Source organism: Monodon monoceros, unplaced genomic scaffold (genome assembly GCF_005190385.1).
Source record: "Monodon monoceros isolate NGI ecotype Baffin Bay Population unplaced genomic scaffold, NGI_Narwhal_1 Super_Scaffold_14, whole genome shotgun sequence".
Lineage (NCBI taxonomy): Eukaryota > Metazoa > Chordata > Mammalia > Artiodactyla > Monodontidae > Monodon > Monodon monoceros.
The window spans coordinates 8372797-8395030 of NW_021703770.1; the positions used below are offsets into that span (position 1 = coordinate 8372797).

Here is a 22234-nt window from a genome sequence, read left to right on the forward strand (position 1 = left end):
GGAAGCAGTAAGGCCATCATCTCAGCCTGGGTTTCTGCTCCTCAAGACCAAACCACATGCTTCTCTTTCCCCTCAGAGAACTCTGACCTGAAATTTCTACCCCGAAAAATGCCTGAAATACTGGCTATTGGTCTTGAAGAGGAAGCTGTGTTTTCAGAGTTTGCTGCTTCAGTGGTAAGCTGCTGAGTATCTAATTGCCGTGTTCAGTCTTGACATACAGGAAACCACAGGCAGATTTTTCTCCATAGGTAATTTCTTTTGAACCATTTTAACATCAGATGAAGTTCTGATGTGGATTGGGTGGGACATCTGTAGGCTTTCAGGGTAGAGACCATGAAGGACTCTGGACATTTCCCTGAAGCCCATCTGCACTCTAACGGTAACGCGGCTTTTACAGACCACAGAACTCCCCAGCCTGCTTTTAGCCCTGACTCTGAAGATAGCAGCTGAGTTCAGCCAGGAAGAGTCATTAGAGGGACCTGGTTTTTCACTCTCTTCAGAAAGGCAAATGGATTTGAAGCCTTCCAGAGAGCGTTGAGTGGATTACGTAGGCAATTTGATCCATTAACTTTGACACATCATCCCCCCTTTCTCTGAAGTTCCAGAGGTAGACTAAGGTGGAAAAGATAAAGGTAGAGAGAAGTTTGTGGCTCACGCGGAATTGCAGCTCTGGAAGCGAGCATTTAAGTTGGCACAAGACACAGCCTGTGGTTACCCCATAGCCAACAACTGCCTGAAACTTTGCTAAACTAGTTGGACTCTTCTTTTACCAGGGATTGACTAGTTGTTTGGGGAGCCATAAACATCTGAGGAACTGGAACCAATGAATGCAACAGTATTTTAAATATGTGAAGATAAGTGTATAATATTCTAAATGTGTGAAGATAGGAAGAGAAGAGCAAAAATCTGGATTTTTTTCTGACTTATTTCCTCGCTTTGAAAAAATAGAACTGGGATTTAAGTTTTATTAAACTTAATGCCACTTTTGCTATGAGTGGGCTGAGAGGTGTCATTGTAAAAGTTCTTCATTGAGCTATGTCAGGATTTTCCCATCTTTTCTCCACCAAGAAGACCTTTCATTTCTCTGCCGGTGCAACTCTTATGCATTAAGGTTTTTCTTTCCAAAGAAAATTGCATTTGTATTCCCCTTTTTAAATATTAGTTGGCACATGTGTCATGACCCACCGTTGCTGCTGCTCTGCACAAGGAAACGAATGGTACCACTCTAAGGTGATTCGGTTCCAGCCCGGAGCAGAGACACTTGATACTTTTGTTGGCATGACCAGCCTCATCTTGGCTTTTAGTGTATGTACTTATTTTTGCTTCGCCTAGGGTCTAAAAGGAGTTACAGTCCTAATCCCTTGGGTATTGATGGAACTTGAAAGCCCCTCACATCTCAAGGATCTCCAAACTACTACTGTGAATTCCAGGTTATGCACCACTAGATTCCATTGTGCCTTTCCCACTTTATGGCTTTTATATCACCTTTAGTCCCTTAAAGGATCTCTTCACACCTTGAGATGATAAGGGCTCTGTATACGTCTTACGTGGTAGCTCCCACTCAGGAGTCCATGTCTTCAGAGTACTTAGATACAGGACTGTTCTTAAGTGATAAACTTAGAAACAAATATTTAGGAACAATGATAGCCAAGAAGAGCTACACTAATTAGATGAATCCAGTAGAAAAGTGTGTGGTAGAAAAGTTAGGATAAGACGAAGTAGAGGCCACTGAGCAGTTTCTTCTTTTCCCAGTTTTGTCCTACCACTGTTACCCACCAGGGTTCTTGGCCTCCTTAATCAATAGAAATTGATCAGAAGCCAGACAAGAAATTCAGGCAAAGCTTTACTGGGGCCCCTGCTGCAGCAGCGGGGAGCGGGAACAAGTAACTGCTTCCCTTGCTCGCTCACTCCCGGGGGCGGGGGGTTGGGGGCCCGTGAGCTCGTTCCTTATATGGGGTGAGGGTAGGGGTGTGTCCAGGGGTCGGGGCCGGGGGATAGCTTGGGTGGTTTGACCACTCCTTAGGTGGTGTTGTGCACAGGGGGCGTGGGCAGTACCCCGCTTTTGCTCCCAACCCCCTATTTTTGCTCCCTGCTCTTCAGAAGTGGCATGGGGTTTTTTTGGGTCTTTTTGTATCTTTTGTCCAGAACTTGCCTCAACTGCTGCAGGCGTGCAGTTATTTTTAGTCCCATATAGTTTCTTTGTATTTTGTTGCTGGAGGAGAGGTTTGTCCAGGTGCAAGCATTGCAGCACTGCAGCAAAGGGTCCGAAGTCCCAGCCGATCTCACCATCCCTGGGGAAAGGTTAAGAGAGGCTGCATTCTTGAAGGTCAGTAAGGTGAGCTCCATTGAAGCCAAATCCGGGAAAGCATCAATCACTAAACTTTTAATCAGTAAATTGTATAGTAAGACCTATAGCCTTAAAGTACCAAATGGGAGCAATTTATCAGCAACTCTTGATGTAATACGTATGTCATAGTCCTAAACAAAAAGAGTTACTTCAGAACCTAAAAAAAGATAAAAGTTCGGTAACTCTTCTATTTCAGTTTTCTCCACATTTCTGTTAAGTAAACAAAGACACACATATAAACATGCACACACATGCGCGTGCACACACACCCCCACCCTCACACACACACTCATTTTCCCCATGGCATTGATATTTCTGAAAAATCTACGTCTTTTCTTAAACTAATTTTTATTGGAATATAGTTGCTTTACAATGTTGTGTTTCTACTGTATAGCAAAATGAATCAGTTATACATATACATACATCCCCTCCTTTTTGGATTTCCTTTGAAAAATCTACATCTTTGGTATTCACAAGGAAGCTGAGTAACTGAAGTCCTGATATATGTTCATTGATTTATTTCCTGAGCTGAAATTATCTGATTGCCAAGACAATCCATTGCCCGCTCAGGGGGTCACTTGGTCAAGTGGGTTAGTAGCCACCTCTCCAGACACAGCCTGTGACATTTTGACCCAGTCATTTCGGTGCTGTGAGTACTTTGACTCTCAGCTGTCCCGTGGCCCTGTAAACAAGTCACTGATGTGTCAGCCTCTCAACCCTGCCCCTCTGCCTAGGCCCACCCCGTCCCTCTCACCCACACCCCCCAACCCTGAGATGAGATCAGTGCTGGCGTTTACACATCTGTTCCACACATTACTGTGGATGTGATATTTTAAAAGCTAAAAATTCAATTTTGGCAACTTGCCTCAAACCATGCAACATCAAAGAGGCCACATCTAACTGGATGTGCCAACTTCTGTTTCAGCCAGTTCTGCAGCAGTTTAGCGACGATCTTTTATTAAAAATGGCTCTAGCGTGTAATGACTAAAGTACAATCACATTCCCAAACTGAGATGAGCATCTTTCTGAGGAATTCAAAGGATAAAGTCAGAGTTAAGGGATCCTGAATTAGCTAATAGAGGACTGGTCAAACAGAGCCAGACAAGCTTCTGGAAGGACAGAATCAGTGTCAGACATCACTTGTCCTGGGCTAACCTGGCCCTGAGGTCCTTGGACCAGACCTTGGGGACAAAATCTGGAACGTTAGAAATTCCCTCTGTGGGCTCTGAGTCCCCTTATTTTGAGAGCTCGGCCCAGTCACCTGGAATTGTGGCTAGCCCGGAAGTTCAGCCACAACTGACCATTTGCCCACCCCTCATCCAAAGAGAACCGAGCCAGTGTGTCTGCCTCCAAAGCCAGCAGCCACTAGTAGGATGAACAGAAGCAAAGAGCAAGGCATTTAACGTCAGGGAAAGTACACTGGGAAAAGAGCCGAGCACATCTGGGACCTAAACCCCCAAATAAGTAAACTGCTTTCATGATCCACCTTATCAATATTAGTCAAAAGGTCAAGAGTAAAGCTGTGGGATTCAAATCAATAGCAAACTAATATATGCTTATTGTGGGATCTGCCAGAACTCGGGGTACCTCCCCGTCATTGTTTTGTTCTTTTAATCATAAACAGTTTGAAATTTCGGACCACACAGTGACAAAGGCCAATCAAAGGAGTGTACACATCCTTTATTCCCTATCCAATGCAGCACCCAGACAATATTTGCAAACTTCCAGTTCTGCCCCAAAGCGGGAAGCAGTGATTATCCAAATAGCCTGGGCCCCAGACATATTGTTTGCTCACAGTTGAGCATCGGGAACCAGGCTACAGAGGGGTGCTGGAATCCTGCAGCAGGCTGGCTGGAAGTGTCTGGACCATTATTTCAGCAAACAGAGTGGACATTCTGACCCTTGTTATTTCATTTCCTGGAGCAGAAGCTATGAGCTTATTGTGAAAATTATTTAAACCTCTTCCTGTAGTTGTATTCCCTAGACCTCCTCCCACAGTGAGATCTCAAAAAATATTCTGTTGCTTTGTTTGGAAGGTAGATTATGATGGCATAAATATCTAAAAAAGAAAAGAGAAAGTAAGTAGTATCCCTAAACTAAAAACACCATCAGGCATATCATTTGAATGTGATATCTCGTTTTCTCTCAGTACAGACAGGAAAAGTTGTGACCATCTTGGCTAACACCTCTTGCTTATGAAGAATGGTCTAATTCACTAGCACCTCCATTTTTATAAGAAGGAAACATTGTGATGGGTTCTGGGGAGCCCTGTGTGGATATTTTCCCAGGGCCCACCCCCAACTCGGTGTTTGCCCAAAGACCCCTTAAAACCTTTTATCAGAAAAACATTACATGCACATCCAAGGAAATCTCTGCTCCCCCATCCCTAGATTTGAGGGAAAAAAATAATTGTGCCACTTTCAAACACAGCAAGCATCCTTTCTGAGACCCCTGAATGCCAGTCATTGTGGACTAGATCACCTCAAATCTTTCCCAAGTGAGCTTTCATAAAAAGAGCACAAAAATAATTTTTTTTAAAAAGGAGGAACCTTCTCTTCTGGGGGTTGGTTGGGGGTTTAATAAACAGTAGAGAAAATAGAGCTCTAATGTGTGCACTTGGGGGCCCTTATTCAGGCTTAGCTTTTGTTCCTGGCGATTTTTCTCAAGTCGGCCTATAGTTGTAGGACACAGGAAGTGGGTTAGGGACTGAAAGATAAAAATCCCTGCCTTTTCCACAACCCAAACCCTGCAGGCGACAAGTTTGAAATGGAGCCACAGAGGCCTCCAATGGAGGCACGGGCAGATGCTGCCATAGAGACAATGGAAGGATGCTCCAGGAGTGAGTTGAGGAAGCCAATGGCTCTACCTGCTTCTGACTGCAGACTCCAGCCTGAGACTGGAAGCAGGCAGAGTCTTGGGAGAGGATAAGCCATCTCGGCCTGAAAGATGGAGGCTGCTATGAGGCTCTGAGCCTGTTGGACTGGGCATCTTCTCTGGGTCTTTCCCCAGCAGCAACAAGCTGGCCTACAATGCAGGATCTCAATCACAGCTACCTATAGCTAAATCTCAAAACTGCCATGTCCATCTCCCAGAGAAGCTAAAAGATGAGGCCCTTTCACTGATGGCTTTAACCTTACGCTTTATGCTGGTTCATGGGAAACACTCAAGTTGATGTTAATGCAGGCGCTGGTCCCAGAAAAGGCTGTAAGTTAGTGCTTTCCCATCTGTGACCTCTGGTACCCTAGCAGCCAGCACCAAGAGGTAGTAGTAGGGAGGCATTTTCTGGATTCCAGAAACCTGAGTAAAACCTCATATTGACACGGACCATAAGGCTGCCTCTCCAGGCTCTCGCTCTTGGCTGGAATTCTCTTTTGGAGTTTGTGGTAATGCCTTTTATCCCCTGCTGGTCAAAAACTAGGCATTTGATTGAATAATAGGAAAACAAACTACTCTTATTTAATACATACAATTTGGTAAGCAGAGTCTTTCTAAATTTGAAGTCCATTTGGGGGAGAACAGGAAAAACGTAACAGGACTTTTGGTAGCAAGAGATGGAAAACAATGCCCGAGGAAGAGTCTTACATAGCCATTCAACCTTTCATTCATGCATTCATTCATTCATTCATTCCAAAAGTACTTGTTAAGAACCTACCAAATTTGCCAGATGCTGGAGATTTAGTTATGGGTAAAACACATTGCCTGACCCTCCAGGAGATCAGAGCCTAGAGGAACAGACAAATACACCAGAAGGCAATTAGAACACATCACGGTAACTGCTGTGCTAAGGATACGTGCAGACTCAGAATAGGCTTCCTGGAGAAAGAGATGTCTGAATTGGTTTTTAAAGAAGCAGTAGGGCATGCAGCCTAGCTGCCACACGTTCAAATGCATAAAATATGATAGACTAACTGTTTAATAGGTCATACTATGGTAGGTGCCTTGGCTCCAACACAAGGTCAGATGTCGTTTGCATTGGGTCTGATTCTGTACAGTAGTATACTCAGGGTATGGACAAACTGGAAAGGATTGTGCCATATGTGGAAACCATGTCACCTGTGAAGTGACTGGGAAAATTGAAGGCATTAGCCCGTGGAAGAAAACTCTGGAGGGGGGTAAATAGATCTTATTCAGAGATCAGAAACAGATCCACTGGGTGAGAGTTGTGAACAAAATCGGGGAAGAACTTTAGAGTATTGTTTCCCAAATGGTATTCCATGGAATGTGTAGAGGAGATTCGAGCAAAAACTGTTTTATGGTTATAAAAGTTTGGAAGGCGCAGAGTTTAAAAGTCTTACTTATGTAGAACTTATCAGTGCTTTTATTTCAGTAACGTGTACCGTGAGACTCCAATAGGAGGATATAAGAATTTTTTCATTCAACAAATGGGTACTGAGTGCTTACTTAGTGCCAGGCCCTGGCACAAGCACTCCAAACAAAAAGAGACAAAATCCCTTCTCTCTCAGAGAGTAGTGAGAACGGATGGCAGTAAACAAACAGTGGATCCACATTTCCTAAATCGACTGGTCCACAGAACCATTTTGTAAAGAAACATCCCTTCCTTCTTGTGTTCCTTGGAACAAAATTTTTGGGAAAGGGTTAATTAAGGGGATCTAGTGATGAAAGAGAGTGATGATTTCCCCAGATTCCAGCACTGAAACTATGCAAGCTGAGTTACAGTGTCTACAGGGATGCTTTAGAGGGTGTTTTGATATTGGAATATGTGATCCAAAAGAGCTAGAGTGTTTTTGACTCAACAAAACTGGATGTTTCTAGAGAGTACACTTTCAGCCTGAAATCTTACTAGGAATAATTTATTTGCTGACCCAAACTGATTAAGGAATACAAAGGGTATTGCTATCCATGAAGCAATAGGACCTGTAAAAAAAAAAAAAAAAAAAAAAGTAGGTTGTTAGTGTGTACATAAATTAAAAAAAAAAAAAAAAGATTCCCAAAGGAAAGTCTTCTGGTCATAAACCAAATAATGAGCTTAAGAGGATTTATGATTTCCCCCACCCCATTCAAATGCAGTTTACAAACGGATACGTGGATGATAATTTTCACCAGAACCCCCAGACTCACAGGCAAGACCTTATGATCGGAAACTTGGGTTCAGAAGGGACTCTGGTTTTCATTTGGGCTTTGATCTGTGTTAAGCACCTGTGAGTAAGGAAGTAATTGAAATGCCTGAGGGGGGCATGGATCACAGTTAGGATAAATCACCAGGCTGCAGTGTCTTTTTGTGAAGAGATTCAGACATGAGAGGCCCCCTCGGCTGCAAACTTTGATTTTTCCCAACATTGCTGCTCTAATCTGACCTCCGAAATGTCTGAAAATGCCAGCTAAAGAAGTGAATATACACATTTAGTATTGTATTTAAATTGTTCATAAGATATATATGATACTTATTTGAATATATGTTTCAATGTGTAATTGAATTATAATTATATTCATAATCATTGATATTCAATTATTCTCAGTCATTTCCCATTTCCTTCCATTTCATCCATTATTTCCCCCTATTCTCTTGCCAGTTGCTTAAGCTGTTTATGTGAAAGAACAATCTCAACATTTTGGGAGGTCAGTTTAAGACTGGAATCATATTTGAAAGCCTATGCTACTTTTTAACATGACTCTGATCTCCCTCACACGAGTCCTGTAAGTCTTAAAGGGAGAAAACCATATTCTATTGAGAATAGCCTGTTCCATCATAGACTCTAAACAGGCAGATAAGATGTGTTACACGTTTCCCAAATACTGCTTACGAGTGAATCACTGTGAGGATATCAGCTTACGGATCTTTAGTGTTAGCAGCATTATCTTACTGGAGGCCAGCACATGGTGAAGTCATCTCAGTGGCCATGACTAGTGGAGATGGAGTATCACAAATAATCTCAAACTATAGTATCCCCCAAAGCCATTCATACTTTTCAGGGGTGCACTGGGGGTAAATGAAAGCAGATGGTTTCTCTTCCTGATTCCAACCTGCTTGACTTACTGAGTTGATGCTGGTCTTCCCTTGAGCGTATAAGTCCTGAAGGTGTGAGGTAGGCTGAGAGAGATTGCTTGTCAAACAGCAGGTATAATTGTCATATGTAATTGACAAATGATCAGAAAAGGAATGGCTGAGCATGGACTACCTGCATTAAAATACTAGGGATATAATTGCAAGGAGTAAAAATAATTGCTTGGGCAAGAGAAGCATTCTCCATCTCAGCATCATTGACATTTTGATGCAAGGACTCCTTCCCAGCTCTTAATTGTAACCTGGTGGCAATGAGGAAAGAAAGAGAGGTGCTTCCAAGTTTATCTCTCACTTGAAGCAGCCACACAGACAGTCAATAAGGGGCAGGGGAGCTCTGAAAGTAGGAAGTTTTATTGGTCTCTGCCTTACAAAAGTGGTCAATGGCACAGGCACTCAGGAAGCAACATCTATTCCTGGTTTTCCAAAGGTCTCCCTACAGACTGCAGTCAATCCCTGATAACATTTTCACCAGCCCCCATCAATATGAGAAAAATGGGGACATTCATTAAGTTAAATGCATTCAGTGTAAAGAACAATCCTTTGTTTTGAGCTTATGTCATTCTTGTTTTTAAAAAACATGCCCTTTCTTTTATGAAATGGTGGTCATATAGAGGGTTGTAGCTGTGGCAATCACTGCAGCTACTGCTATAATTTATATAAATCAGTCCAAAAATATTTTTGAAACTCCCCTTCTCTGTGAAATCCAGAGGTCTAAGAGCCATTGAAGGCATGAGGGACTGGTAAAGTGGAAGGCACAATTTAGTTCAAAGAAGGAAAACTGTAGGAAAATAAAAATTACAAAGAGCGAAATTCCTAACTGTGGATCTATGTAGATAGTGAGCTGATTTCCTCTCCTTTCCTGTCAGATCCCAGCTCCAAGCATTTTCCAGGAGAGCATTTTCGCATCTCTAAGCCAGAATGTATGTCCAGACAAGGGCAGCTTGAGTGTCTTTTCCACCTCCTCTCCAAGGTAGAAGACTAAATTTTGTCGTTTTCCAAACTATGTGGAGAGAATTTCTGCCCAAGAAACCAATAGGAGATCCACAGAGGGTGGGCTCCAGTCTCTTTCACCTTCTGAGACGCTGTTCTATCATCATTTAATCCCAGGGCTCAAGCCTTCTGGCCCTACGTGGACCCTGCTGTTCAGTTTGCTGGAACATTGGTCCCTGTTTCCCTCTCTCTGCTCCAGCTCTTCTTCTCACCTCTCATCCTGCCATACCTCCCCCTAGCATCTATCTTCTTCTCTGTGGTAGCCTCCTTCATACTCAGAGCTGAAATTAACTTCAATGCCCTAAGAGCATATACTTTACTTTTGTGTGTTGGCACATGCAACTCCATCCTTTATCCTGGGGCTGGAGAAGAAGGTTTCCATAAATTCTACCAGTGATGAAGCCCTGCTCAAGAATTCTTTAGACTTTGAATTTAGATTACATTGAATATCTCCATGAAGCTTAAAAGGAAGAGTCCAGCAGTACCATAGGAGGAATACTTATGGAATGGGCTAGAAGTCTCCATGAGAGCAAAGCCCCCGACTCTGGCTCTGGGGTCAGAGGATCTGACCTGGCTGCAGAAAAGCTGATGGCTCGTGAGCGTGATTCTCTGAGGCTCACAGGTACATGAAGGGTTCAGGCAGAAGGACCTCCAAGATGTTCTGTCAGCTCTCGCAGGCTGCCATTTGATGGTTACACCATCTTATCTCAGTCTAGCCTATGGTCTAACATTGGCCAAGGTGAGAGGCTGGCAGAGGAATGAAGAAGCAGAGTTTTCTCTTCCCCTTTACAGATGTACAGCATCCTATACCTCTCCCCAAGGAAATCTTTTGAGGGAGGAGATGAGCATCATTGTCGTTATATCTCTCCAGCTCCAACTCCCATGTTTTTGGTTGTCTTAAAAGAAGACGACATATAAAGACATGAAGACGACATATAAAGACATGGAGAAGACATATAAAGACATGGAGAAGACATATAAAGACATGGAGAAGACATATAAAGACATGAAGAAGACATAAAGACATGAAGACGACATAAAGACATGAAGACGACATATAAAGACATGAAGAAGACATATAAAGACATGAAGAAGACATATAAAGACATGAAGAAGACATATAAAGACATGAAGAAGACATATAAAGACATGAAGACGACATATAAAGACATGAAGAAGACATATAAAGACATGAAGACGACATATAAAGACATGAAGAAGTTGTCTTAAATTGGAGCTGTGAGTGAGCATTGCATTTGGCTAGATCCAGCCAGTTGATCTTGTCACCTGCAGCTAAATTGCCAGGAGACAGAGTCCTCCCTGCCAAATCTGGTGTGTCTTCATAAGCCAGAGCTGTTTCTGCATCCATGTGGCCACACCCAATGACCAACCTCGGGGGCTGTGCCTTTCCCCAGCTCCTGCTGTTTAACCTGTGAAATGGTGAGAGGCTGAAACTGCTTTTGCATTTTTTTGCCTAAAGGAAATTAAACACATATATCTATGTGAAGATATAGATATATAATGGTCTGTGGGGGAAAAAACGTTCGTCTAGTGTAAAAATCTAACAATCGTTATCAAGTTTAAGGAGCAGATCCTGGCTCATTTGGCTGTTCGTGGGGAATGCTAAAAAAGGAAATGCAAGCCATTGGTCCCCAAGCCTCTCCACCACAATTAAAGGAAAGACCACATGGAAATGTGGAGTCTACTTGGTTGGAGAGGATCATTTCCATGGACTTTTCAGATCTGTTTTCCTTTCTGCTATTTGTATTGGTTTTCTTTCTCTCATGCCAGGGATGTGCCTGGTTAGAGAAAGGGTCTTTTAACACGTCCAAGCCGACAACTCTCCAAATACCTGAACCAAGGGAATTCAGTGCACCTACGCAGAGGAAAGAGTAATATCCCTCTTGATGTGCTATTTTTGCCAGGTTGTGTTTCTCTGAACCAAATGCTAACTTATCAACTTCTGTAGGTTTCACTGAATACAACTGCATGGATTGCTATTACTGTTTGCAATGCAACCTAATCTGAACACATTGCATTTCTTTTTAATCCAAAGGGGACTAGCAGGTTTATTGTGTTTGCATGTGCTTTCCCCCTAGACTCTGGCTGCCCTAACAAGAAATTCAATAAATCTACTTCCAAACCATCTTGCACAAGCTTTGCATGTCCAGTCTGGGCCTGAGGAAATTAACAAGAGAATAGAACATACCATCGACTTGCGGAGTGGCGATAAATTGAGAAGAGAGCATATCAAGCCATTCTCACTGATGTTTAAAGACTCCAGCCTGGAGCACAAGGTAGACCTGGGTCTCCATAGTGGCTCTTTCTCTGGAATAAATTGTCGTAAATATTCATGGGACTGGAGAGAGCCCAGGGGCTGTGGTTTTGGTTGGTGTGTTTGTTGTTTGGTTGGTTGGTTTGGTACTGTCTTTTCTTTTTCTCTTTGAAAATCATGAGTAGACTGAAGGCCATGTAAGGAGATGCTGGTTAGATAAAGAGAACCTCAGCTTTGCTTTTTAAGGAAAAGATGACGGAAAGAACAAAGGAGTACCTTCCACTTTGAGATTATTAACCCAAATGTCATTAGCACCCACTTGCCTTTGATTGTAGGTGAATCTGCCACACTTGTAACATAATATATGAGGGCACCTGATAACCTAATGCAAGCATTAATGATAAACACTGTCTTTCTTAGATTGGAGACACCTGTTTTCCCATTTTCCCAGTCGTCCACTGCTCAGACCCCCTGATGTAAGGCACAGTAGGTGGGTTGTGGATTCAGAGTTGGGTTCGAATTCCACCTCTGCCACTTCCTTGCTAGGTGACCGTCAGTAACTGAAGGATTCTGTGAGCACAAAGTCTCCTCTCTGTACAATGAGGATGATGGACGTGCCTCCCTCTTAGGTTATGACGAAAGGCTCCAGGCAATGCGTTGATCAGATCAACTGTTCAAAAGTAGCCCGCATTACCATACTGCTGATGACTTTCTTCCATGCCCCTTCTCCCAGCCCAGCTCCAAACTGCGGAGTGTGGTGGGGAGGTGGTGCTGTCCCTGCTTAACTGGGCTGCTCTTTTGCACGGATGGAGGCTGACAGACCTTCTTTGACTGAGCACAGGAGGTGCTTGGCATCTGCAGGCGCTTCCGGCAAGAACAGCAGGGAATTTGCAAGCAAATTTCAGGAGTTTGATTCTATACTGTGCAAAGCTCCAGCGAACAATTTTTTGTGAGTCTGATCAGCTGCCTGGGAGATTCTACTTTCCTGGGCTTGGAGAATTCACACTTCTGTGCACATGCGTTATTCCCAGCGAATCTCTTTGATAAACTCCCTGAAGGTTGCAAACTCCAAAGTACTATCTTCACCTGTGATTGACCATTTGAAATGTATCATGTCTATGTACTAACAAAACAAATGGAAAAGAAACATTTTGCCTGTTCAACAGTCCCCCTCAAATAGCAGGTGGACTTTTCTTGTTAGTAATATAACTAAGGGCTTATTGTCCAAATTAAATGCATTTTCTTTCCTGCTTGCTACATAGAAGGAGCTAGGAAGAGCAGGGCGGTCTTGCAAAGAATCTTATCAATGAGCCCGTGTAAATACCTGTGTCCAGAGCTATACAAAACCCTTTTTATTCATTCTTGCTAAGGAGGTACTTGCTTCACTAATGACCTGACCCTTGCAGACTTGAGATAATTTCTAATGCGTTTTATTCAGTAGTGTCTGGCCCGCACCTGCAGGCACCTGGTGTTGGAGGGGGGATGGATCTAGGGGAGGCACAGTGTATCTGAGGTTGATTTCTGTGACCAGCTTCTAGGAGAAGCAGAGGGCAGCATCCTGGATGGACATGCAGGGATGTGACCACTAGTCCAGCTTTGCATCACCTAGCGTGTGCTCTGCGTCATGTAGGTTACGGGAGTGAAGGCAGGTGGGCACATCAGCTAATGCTCACTCCCCTCGTGTCACAGAGACGGCCCTCGTGACTCTTGCTCTGAGACCCTCTCCAGGGGCTGCGTTACTGCTGAGCAGGGGATATATCAAAAGTCATAGTCAGTGGGTATTTACCAAATACCAGGCACTATTCTAAGCGGTTTGCACATACTGACTAACAGTGACAGTATGAAGTAGATGTTATTAGGAGCCTCATTTTATATTTGCTGAAACGGCGACATGGAGAAATGATTAGGTAGCCTACCCAAACTCGAACTGTCAGTAGAAGGGCTGCGATCTGAGCCCACTGTGACCCCAAAGCCAGTGCCCTTGTCTGTTCACGACACTGCCCTTCCCAGGAGCCCTGGGGACTTGCTCTCCCAGGCCCTTGTCCGAAGAGGACAATCCTATGCTAGCTTCATCCTCTTCTCCTTGAACTTTGGATGAGGTGGGAGGCACAGGACAGGGGTTTGGGAGAGAGATCAAGTAAGAAAGGGTCCTAGAAACCTTAACAAAATAACAGGGTCTTCAAATCCATAGGACTCCAGAGTTAGAGAACAGCATCAGTGTGAATCTACTCGGTGCCTGGTGTTTCTGTCTATTGGTCCACTGCATCCTCAGGGAAACAGTACTATCTTGCTTCCAGAAGAGAAAACTGAGCCTCCTAGAGGTTAAGGAGAGGTCATAGCTCTCAGAACCTGGATGCCTATTTCATAGACTCTGAGGTACCATCAACTGTGAGGTGCTTGATTTTTCTATGCAGCACTAAGAAAAACCACCCAATGAGCTGTGCTTACACCCTCAAGGTAAAAATGAACAGAAAAAAACCCACCCAGCAGACAGAGTCAGTGAGGAAATTCACATGCCTCTATCTGGGTATTGGTTAGATTTAAAAAAAAAAAAAAAAAAAAGAATTCTCCAAGAAGTTGAATCCAAAATGAAATCCCTGAGTTCACACACTGAATGTGATCTTAAAAAAAAGTCCGGCAGAGAATTTAAAATGGTTCTGGATTCATATTGCCCCCTGGTGCCCAGCAGAAGCAATCACAAACCTCCCTGGAAGTACTCATGTTTCAAGACTCCTTTGCTAGTTAAGATACTTTCTGATTTCAGAGATGTTAAAAGGTGGGGTAGAAATTGTGCATCTTACATTTGTTGAAATATTTACGGTATTTGTGACTCCAGTCTTTTCTCTTTCCACTGCCCTACCCTGCTTCTTGGGAGCAAGTTTGGACCATAAAAGTATGTTTTCTGAAAGGAAAAATGGAAAGAATGATTTTACCTTGGAAATTCTGTAGGGAAGAAATTTTTGAAAATTTCTTTTCAAACAGAAAAGAAATTCTGTTTGAACAACATACAGATATAGGAACAAGGGAAACTGTTCTCCACTCCACCTTTATTCGTGAATTGGAGAACACAAAAAAACTCTTCTGAAATGTCATCCAGACACTTCCTGGTTACATTAGTTTATAAAAATTAGCATATCTAGCAAGTGTTATGAGAAATGGGACTTTTATATGTCTCCTGGTGTTGCATAAATACTTGTTGAATGAATAAAGACTCAGGTTAAGGAGAATCCTTGAGGAGATTATCTCGCAGCTGGTCTCAGGATATTTTTTTGTGAATTCTAAGAACCAAAAGACATGGGTTGGGTTTTTTTTGTTTGTTTGTTTGTTTTAACATCTTTATTGGAGTATAATTGCTTTACAACTGTGTGTTAGTTTCTGCTTTATAACAAAGTGAATCAGCTATACATATACATATATCCCCATCTCTCCTCCCTCTTGCGTCTCCCTCCCACCCTCCCTATCGCACCCCTCTAGGTGGTCACAAAGCACCGAGCTGATCTCCCTGTGCTGTGCGGCTGCTTCCCACTAGCTATCTATTTTACGTGTGGTAGTGTATATATGTCCATGCCACTCTCTCACTTTGTCACAGCTTACCCTTCCCCCTCCCCGTGTCCTCAAGTCCATGCTCTAGTAGGTCTGTGTCTTTATTCCCATCTTACCCCTAGGTTCTTCATGACCTTTTTTTTTTTTTCCTTAGATTCCATATATATATGTTAGCATACGGTATTTGTTTTTCTCTTTCTGACTTACTTCACTCTGTGTGACAGACTTTAGGTCCATCCACCTCACTACAAATAACTCAATTTCGTTTCTTTTTATGGCTGAGTGATATTCCATTGTATATATGTACCACATCTTCTTTATTCATTCACCCGATGATGGACACTTAGGTTGCTTCCATGTCCTGGCTATTGTAAATAGAGCTGTAATGAGCATTTTGATCTGACTCTTGGCAGTGGAGTTTCAGGAGAGACGATTGTCAGGTTCGCTCACTCCCTGCCGTGTCATTTCATGCTGGTTCACACACATACACACAGAGGAATCCTTAGAGTTAAGCTTCAGGAAAGTGTGCTCATGCCTCATTTGTCTCAGCCAAGTTTGAGCAGCACATTTTCCTTCTGTGTTCCAGGGTTTTCGCATCTGTGAAATAAGATAGTTGGACAGCTCCTAATAGCTTTCAGCAGTCAGTGCTATGAGACTGTGAATTCCCTAGGGTCATGATGAACACATGTGCTAGTTTGCCTGGTTTACATCCATTTTCTGAGTGTAATTACAAACAGCACCTCCGTTCACTCAAAAATCACGTGGGTGACAAGTCATGTGACCCAAGGCTTAGACCTTGGCCAGGTTAGAATTAGTGGTTCTCAACATCTTCACTTCCCTGCAACCCCATGAGGTCTCTGGGAAGACCCCAGGATGGGGGAGGGGCCCTAATCCCGTCCTCAAATGTCCCCTCCAGTTCCTCCCAGATTTCACAGAAGAATCCTCCACCCTTCTTTAGTTTCCAGCTAAAATTTCCTAAGGGAGCTGACAGATCTCAGGGGCAAACAAAGATTAGAACTATGGTAAAGAGATGTAGGAAACATGACCTGTCTGTCAAATACTATCAATCATATTGGAATTTTTTCTTTTATTATATATAACTCTTTTTCTCCCTAAAAAAAATGAATTCATTTTCACTAGCAAAAGCTTATACCAAGCATATACGGCAAGAAGAAAACGACATCTCTTGTCATCTTACAACCCTGGATAACCATCGTTAACATTTTGGCATCTGTCACGAGTCTTCCATGAGTATGATTCTTTATACTTATCTATGCAATTTTTCTATTAAAACAGGACCATTTTGTACATCGTGCCTTGTAACATAGCGTTAAGCATCTTTGCTTGGGCTTTTCCCCACGTTATTAAAGGTTTAGTTACAAAATAATTTTTGTAACTGCATACTAAGCCAGTGCATGTTTTAACCATTTGGGGCTTTTTTTTCTCTCCGTTTCTCACTATTATAAATTATAAATTGTGTTGCAATGACCATTGTCATAGTTAAATCATACATCCATGTTTAATTATTTTCTCAGGATAAAATCGTAAGAGTGGGTATGAGATGCACATTTTAAAATACTTGACGTGCATTCTGAAATCATGCTCAAAAATTATGCCTATACTTTTTAAAACTTGCCAACTTGATAAGATACAAGTGGCATCTCCCTGCCGTTTAGAAAAAATATATTATTGCGGTTGAATGTCTTTCTGTATGTCTTTTATGTTTTGGTCTTTATATTTCTTCTTTTGTGATTTGCACACTTGTCTTAATTGTGCAATCTGTCCATTTATCTTAACTGTGTAACTTAAACTTTTGTCTTAATTGTCATCTTTTATTGTGCTGCTCACCTCTGTCTTATTGATTTGCGTGTATTCTTTATATAGTGAAGAACCTAAGCCCAGAACACTTAACAAGAAGGTGATATTTCTCAGGCTCTGGCCCATATTTCTCTTCTAGGACAAGACTCTGAATGAAGCTTAGTATGGGGAAGGGAATTAGTTATAATTATTTATTAATGTTTCCAGGCCAGAGAAACCACCCCAAAACTTTCAGTGCCTTAAGAGAGCTTAATAACATGAAAACACTTATTTGGAGTGACCTCACTCAGCTTAGTGTTACAAAAACAGCGTGACCATCTCAGAATGAGGCAACTTCCTCATCTTGACTAAAGATTAAGATGTTTAGTAAAAGCTTCAAAATTGATTGAAAATTTATGTTTTGATGTGGGTATTCTAGTGGGATAAGTGTTAAAATCAAACCATATCAATGATGATTAGATTTCCTTCCTTCTTTCAATGCTGATATCTTTCTGTTAAATTCTGAATTTTTTTTCTTTGAGAAATCAGGCCTCCTTTGTCAATATTACAAATTTAGCAATAAAAAGCCTCTTTGTTCTAGGATAATAGTTTTCAAACTTGAGGATCACCTGGGGCTCTTGTTTAAAATGCAGGTGACTGCCCATCACTCTGCCCCCAAGATTCTGATTTTGCAAGGGGACCTACATTTTGAGAAAACCCTTCTGGGATTCCGTTGTCCTGAGTTGTCAGCCACCTTTCTCTGTCCTTGGCGGCACATTAGGACTTGGGCTAGTCACTTGCTTCATGCCTTCAGAGACCAGGTCACATCAGAAGTTACCGAGTCCATACTCAAGGCCAACATGGCCTCAGACAGGCCTAGAAGGAATGTCTCCATAAGCCTCCCAATGCTCCCAGGAGGTCAGGCTCGGGGGTCAAAGAGACCTTGGTTCAAATCCCACTTTGGAAATAGATGTGGGTGCAATGGATTAATTTACCGATCATTATTGGATACTGACAAGTTGGTAGCTTTCCATCACTCAGATGGACACCCCGGCACACATGAAAAAGCTTCATTTATTTCACAAGTGTTTGGTCTTTGCTAAAAGACAGAGGGAAGAACATATACTTGATTACTGACTAGACATGACTTGAACCCAATTCCTGCTAGATACTGGCTGGGTGTTGCAGGACAAGGTGTTTGATCTCAGTGAGATGACAGTGATCATACTACCTGCCCCTCATTGGATTGTTCTGAAAATTAGATGACATAATACTCATATAATAGGTGTTTGAATAAATGCAATAGTTATTGTTTTCCCTTTCCTCCTGATGAATTCTGTGCCAATCCAATTCTGGGGTGAGGCTACACCCTCTCTTAAAATAAATCTTACACTTCTAGAGCTTCTTTAGAGAAACTACTTCGTTAAAAAGGGTGGGGGGGGGAGCAGTGTTAACGTGTTTGTATCCCAGGGTACCAGGGTCGTGACTTTCATAAATACAGATTTATATAAGTACCTAAAGGTGTGTCCTAAGCAAGTACACACCTATAGGCCATTGATAATGCTTGCTATGAACCAAGTTCGGTGCTGACAATTTTCAAAACATTCATTTAATATTACTTTTGTTCCATCGGTAGCCACATAAAAACAAGGATTTGTCACACAAGGAAACCTTGAGATAATCCTTTGGCTGAGTACAAGTGGTTCTTATCTCTGTTCAGAATTTCACTCAGTTTTCTCTATCTTTAATAAAGAAAATCAAAGCTAAGTGGAGGCTTAAGAGATTTCAGGAAAAATATATCACAGACTTTGAAATGTTTCTTCTTCCCATAAACTCCTATTGGAGTTACAGTGAATAGACTAAAATAATTAAGGAGGAATTTCAGCAAAGCAAAGAAGGCTAGGCAAATGAATAAATAATCTGATGGATTAAGATGTTGGATTCTGGAATTAAGTAATGAGAAAAATGCTTTTGTCTGTTTTTGGAGACATTCAGAATTTGTTGAAACACACCACTTCTTATTTAGATGCAGAGGAGAGGAACATGGAACACTGAACCAAGTGGTCTTTGGTGTTCTGTCTCATTTATCTGAATTAGACACTTCCTGATCATTTTCATGATCTTATTTTTAAAAATTCTTTTGAAGGAATTATTCTGTTGTAGCCTCAGGTTATTCTTGAGTTTTACTTCTCTAGTAAGGCTCAGAATAATAAGAATACTTAGGCCGCCTCCTTCAGGTAAGAAGGACAGATTTCAAAGAGACTTAGGGGAAAAAAAAAAAATCCATCCCTATTCAGACAGTAGCTAAGTGAGACTCCTTTACATTCTTGATATTACCTTGTAAAATTCCTGCTATTTCTACACCCTCTAGGTAGTCAAATGATATCAAGGGCCATTTCACTTGTATCTTTTTTATCAGACCAATTAGCTAGCTCCAGTCCCACAAAGCCAGCATTTTCAGAGTCAGGAGTACCAATTTCACCTATAATAATGTAGTGTAGGATGATGGAATTATGATGATTTCAACCTAAAGGTCATCAGCTCAGTCCTTAAAGTAATCCTAGTGTTTCATGTGTGGATGTCACCATCACCTATAACCAGGGGCTTCTAGGCAAGGAATAAAGGAAGAGTTACCACTGTCATTGTTGGGGGACTGGGCCAGTCAAGAAAGGAAGAGCCTTTTCTCCCAAGGATGGGAGATTTGGAGGAGGGTGAGCTGGGAGAATGGTGGGTTGGAAACTTTATGAAGTTCTGCTTGGGAAGTCTCCTATGACAGTCCATCCCCCTACCAAGGAAGACCATATATTGTCATTATCAAAAATATTGATGTAACATATTATCATTGAGTCTTCCGTCATCTCTGGGATGGCATCCTTCCAGCCTCATTCTTCTGAAGCTGTCCATCTTAAATACGTGCTAGCATGACCTTGTGAGTTTACTAAATATGAGGAAATGTACTTTGTTCAAAGGTCAAGTTACTTGGGAAGACATATACCAGTGAGACATTCCTCAGATACACCTGTCACTCGTAGAATTGTTCTTGAAAATGATTTGGTTAGATGCTAGACACCAGGATAGGGAATATATTCTATTTCAAAACATGAAATTATTGAAAATTAGTTCCTAGCTTTTTTATTGCAATTGCTTTTCACCCAAATGGTCTCATTTAAGGGAGCTCTAGCCAGTGCCATCCTCCATAATGCATGAATTCAACAGAACAGACGTTACATTCCTTCGTTCACTCATGCAAAATGAGCAGATTGTCCCAGTTGAGATTCTTCTTTAACAAACATATTAATTTATATTAATGAGAAGTGTGCTAGAAAATTGTCATTTTCCAAATTAGATTTATCCAAAGGTGGAATGGGCTCTCTAGTGAGGGGCTGATTTCCCCCATCACACTCAGGCAGGAGTTAATGGCTCATTTCTGTGAGGTTTTACTGAGTGAAATCAGCATTACTAAGAGCTGGACCAAGGTGACAAATAAAATCCATTCCACCTATAAAATTTTTCAATCCACATACACACTTGAAACAAAGACCAGAATCATTGTAGCTTGGACAATTAACTAGATTATTGCTATGGTTAGAAGCATCCTCTACATCTGGTAGGGATGTAAGAATTTAGTCAGTACCTTTTAGCTCATAGTCGAACAGGAGGATCTAGCAGAGTGGGGTGATTTCCCTCCAACCCACCTAGGAGGATTTTCCGGGCATGTCTCAGGCAAAGAAACATAGCAAATTAGAAGCTCTGTTCATCACCTCTGCAAGCTAGCTTCCCTGGTCACACCTCTGGGGATGAACAATCTAGAATGTGTGATCACACTTGGGGTTCCAGGCTTCATTTTGACAGATCTAGGAACCCACAGATCCTCCTGGCTCTGAGTTCATTTATGAATATGCCTTTCAAGAGCGTGCAGGGCCGACATCCACAGACATGAACAAAATGGAACACAAGTCCTTCCTGTTCCCCTTCCTTAGCAGGGAACCCAAGTCTCAACCTGATCAAATCAAGTAGGAGTATTCATTTTAAAAACAATTTTTTAATTATTCGGAGACGGTGGTCCCTCTTATTCTGTTGCATTTAATAAAATCCACTGTATCTTTTCTTTTCTTCCCTGTTATTTGTTCACTCCTCTAGGCCTTAAGGAAAGGGTTCTTTGCGTTGCATTGCTTTGTGCTGAGGAGCCATTCATTAGGCATGAAAATGCAGCAGTGCCAATTTATTAAACCAATTCATGGGCTGTTTATGAGGTCCATTCTTTGCCCAGATCATGTTTCACCTTCATTCTAATGAAGATTTACATAGACTCAAATTTTTAACCCATTTTCTTTCTTTGTACTGTAAACCACATCACTGAAATACAACAAGACACATGACCATGCACCTCGTGAAGACGATTTTACCTTGAAAATAGCAAAGTTACAGCAATCAGTGCAGACAATGAGGCCTTGCACGCTCTGGATTCTGTCCTTACAATCTGTGAGGTCCTACTTGAGTTACTCAGTTATTCTAATCTTCACACAGACACTCAAATCCCTTATATACAATGACATAGTATTGGCATATAATCTACACACATCCTCTCCTATACTTCAGATAATCTCTAATTTACTTGTAATACCTAGTACAATATAAATGCTATGTTAATAGTTGCAAATGCAGTGTAAGTACCATGCAGGTAGTTGCTGGTGAGTGGCAAGTTCAAGTTTGGGGAACTTTCTGGAGTTTTTTTTCACGAATATTTTTGATTTGTGGTTGGTGGAATCTGATGTGGAACCCCTGGATACAGAGGGCTGACTATAACCAAAATTCTAATCTAGGCTCTCAAAGGAAGCATTTGTAATTTGTTCCAAGTGGCACGGTCTTTTTAATTGGTATTAATCCCATTTATAGTTGGCTCAGTTACTGTCTTCAGGCATTTCCTGCCCAAAGACACTGACCTAGGAGCCAGGAGATGTGGCTTATCATCTGAACTTTGCCACCAACCACCTAATTGACTTTGATCAGCTCTTTCCCCTATCTGATTCTCACGTTCCTCATATGTAACATATAAAGTTGCCAAGTCCTCTTACAGACCAAGGACTCAATGAATTATAAGGGCCCAGTGGTCATTTCCAAGGACAGCTTTCCTAAAGGTCCCTGGAGAAGGGAGAATTCCACTCATTGATGGAGGATCTTTTAGGAAGAAAGGGAAGGAATAAGGACAAAGTCTTTTCCTAAAACAAAAGACTGCATACGAGATTATAATTCCCCTTTG

At 41.8% G+C, this 22234-nt stretch overlaps 1 protein-coding gene across 2 annotated transcripts in view; it reads left to right on the forward strand.

Annotated features, from left to right (window-relative positions):
* Nucleotides 1-22234, forward strand: part of ADCY8 (adenylate cyclase 8) — a 218166-nt gene that overhangs the window by 117387 nt on the left and 78545 nt on the right. For both annotated transcript variants that reach the window (XM_029222774.1, XM_029222775.1), the window contains exon 8: nucleotides 11459-11656. In XM_029222774.1, coding sequence (XP_029078607.1) covers nucleotides 11459-11656 — 198 coding nt within the window. The remainder of the gene's footprint in view (nucleotides 1-11458; nucleotides 11657-22234) is intronic.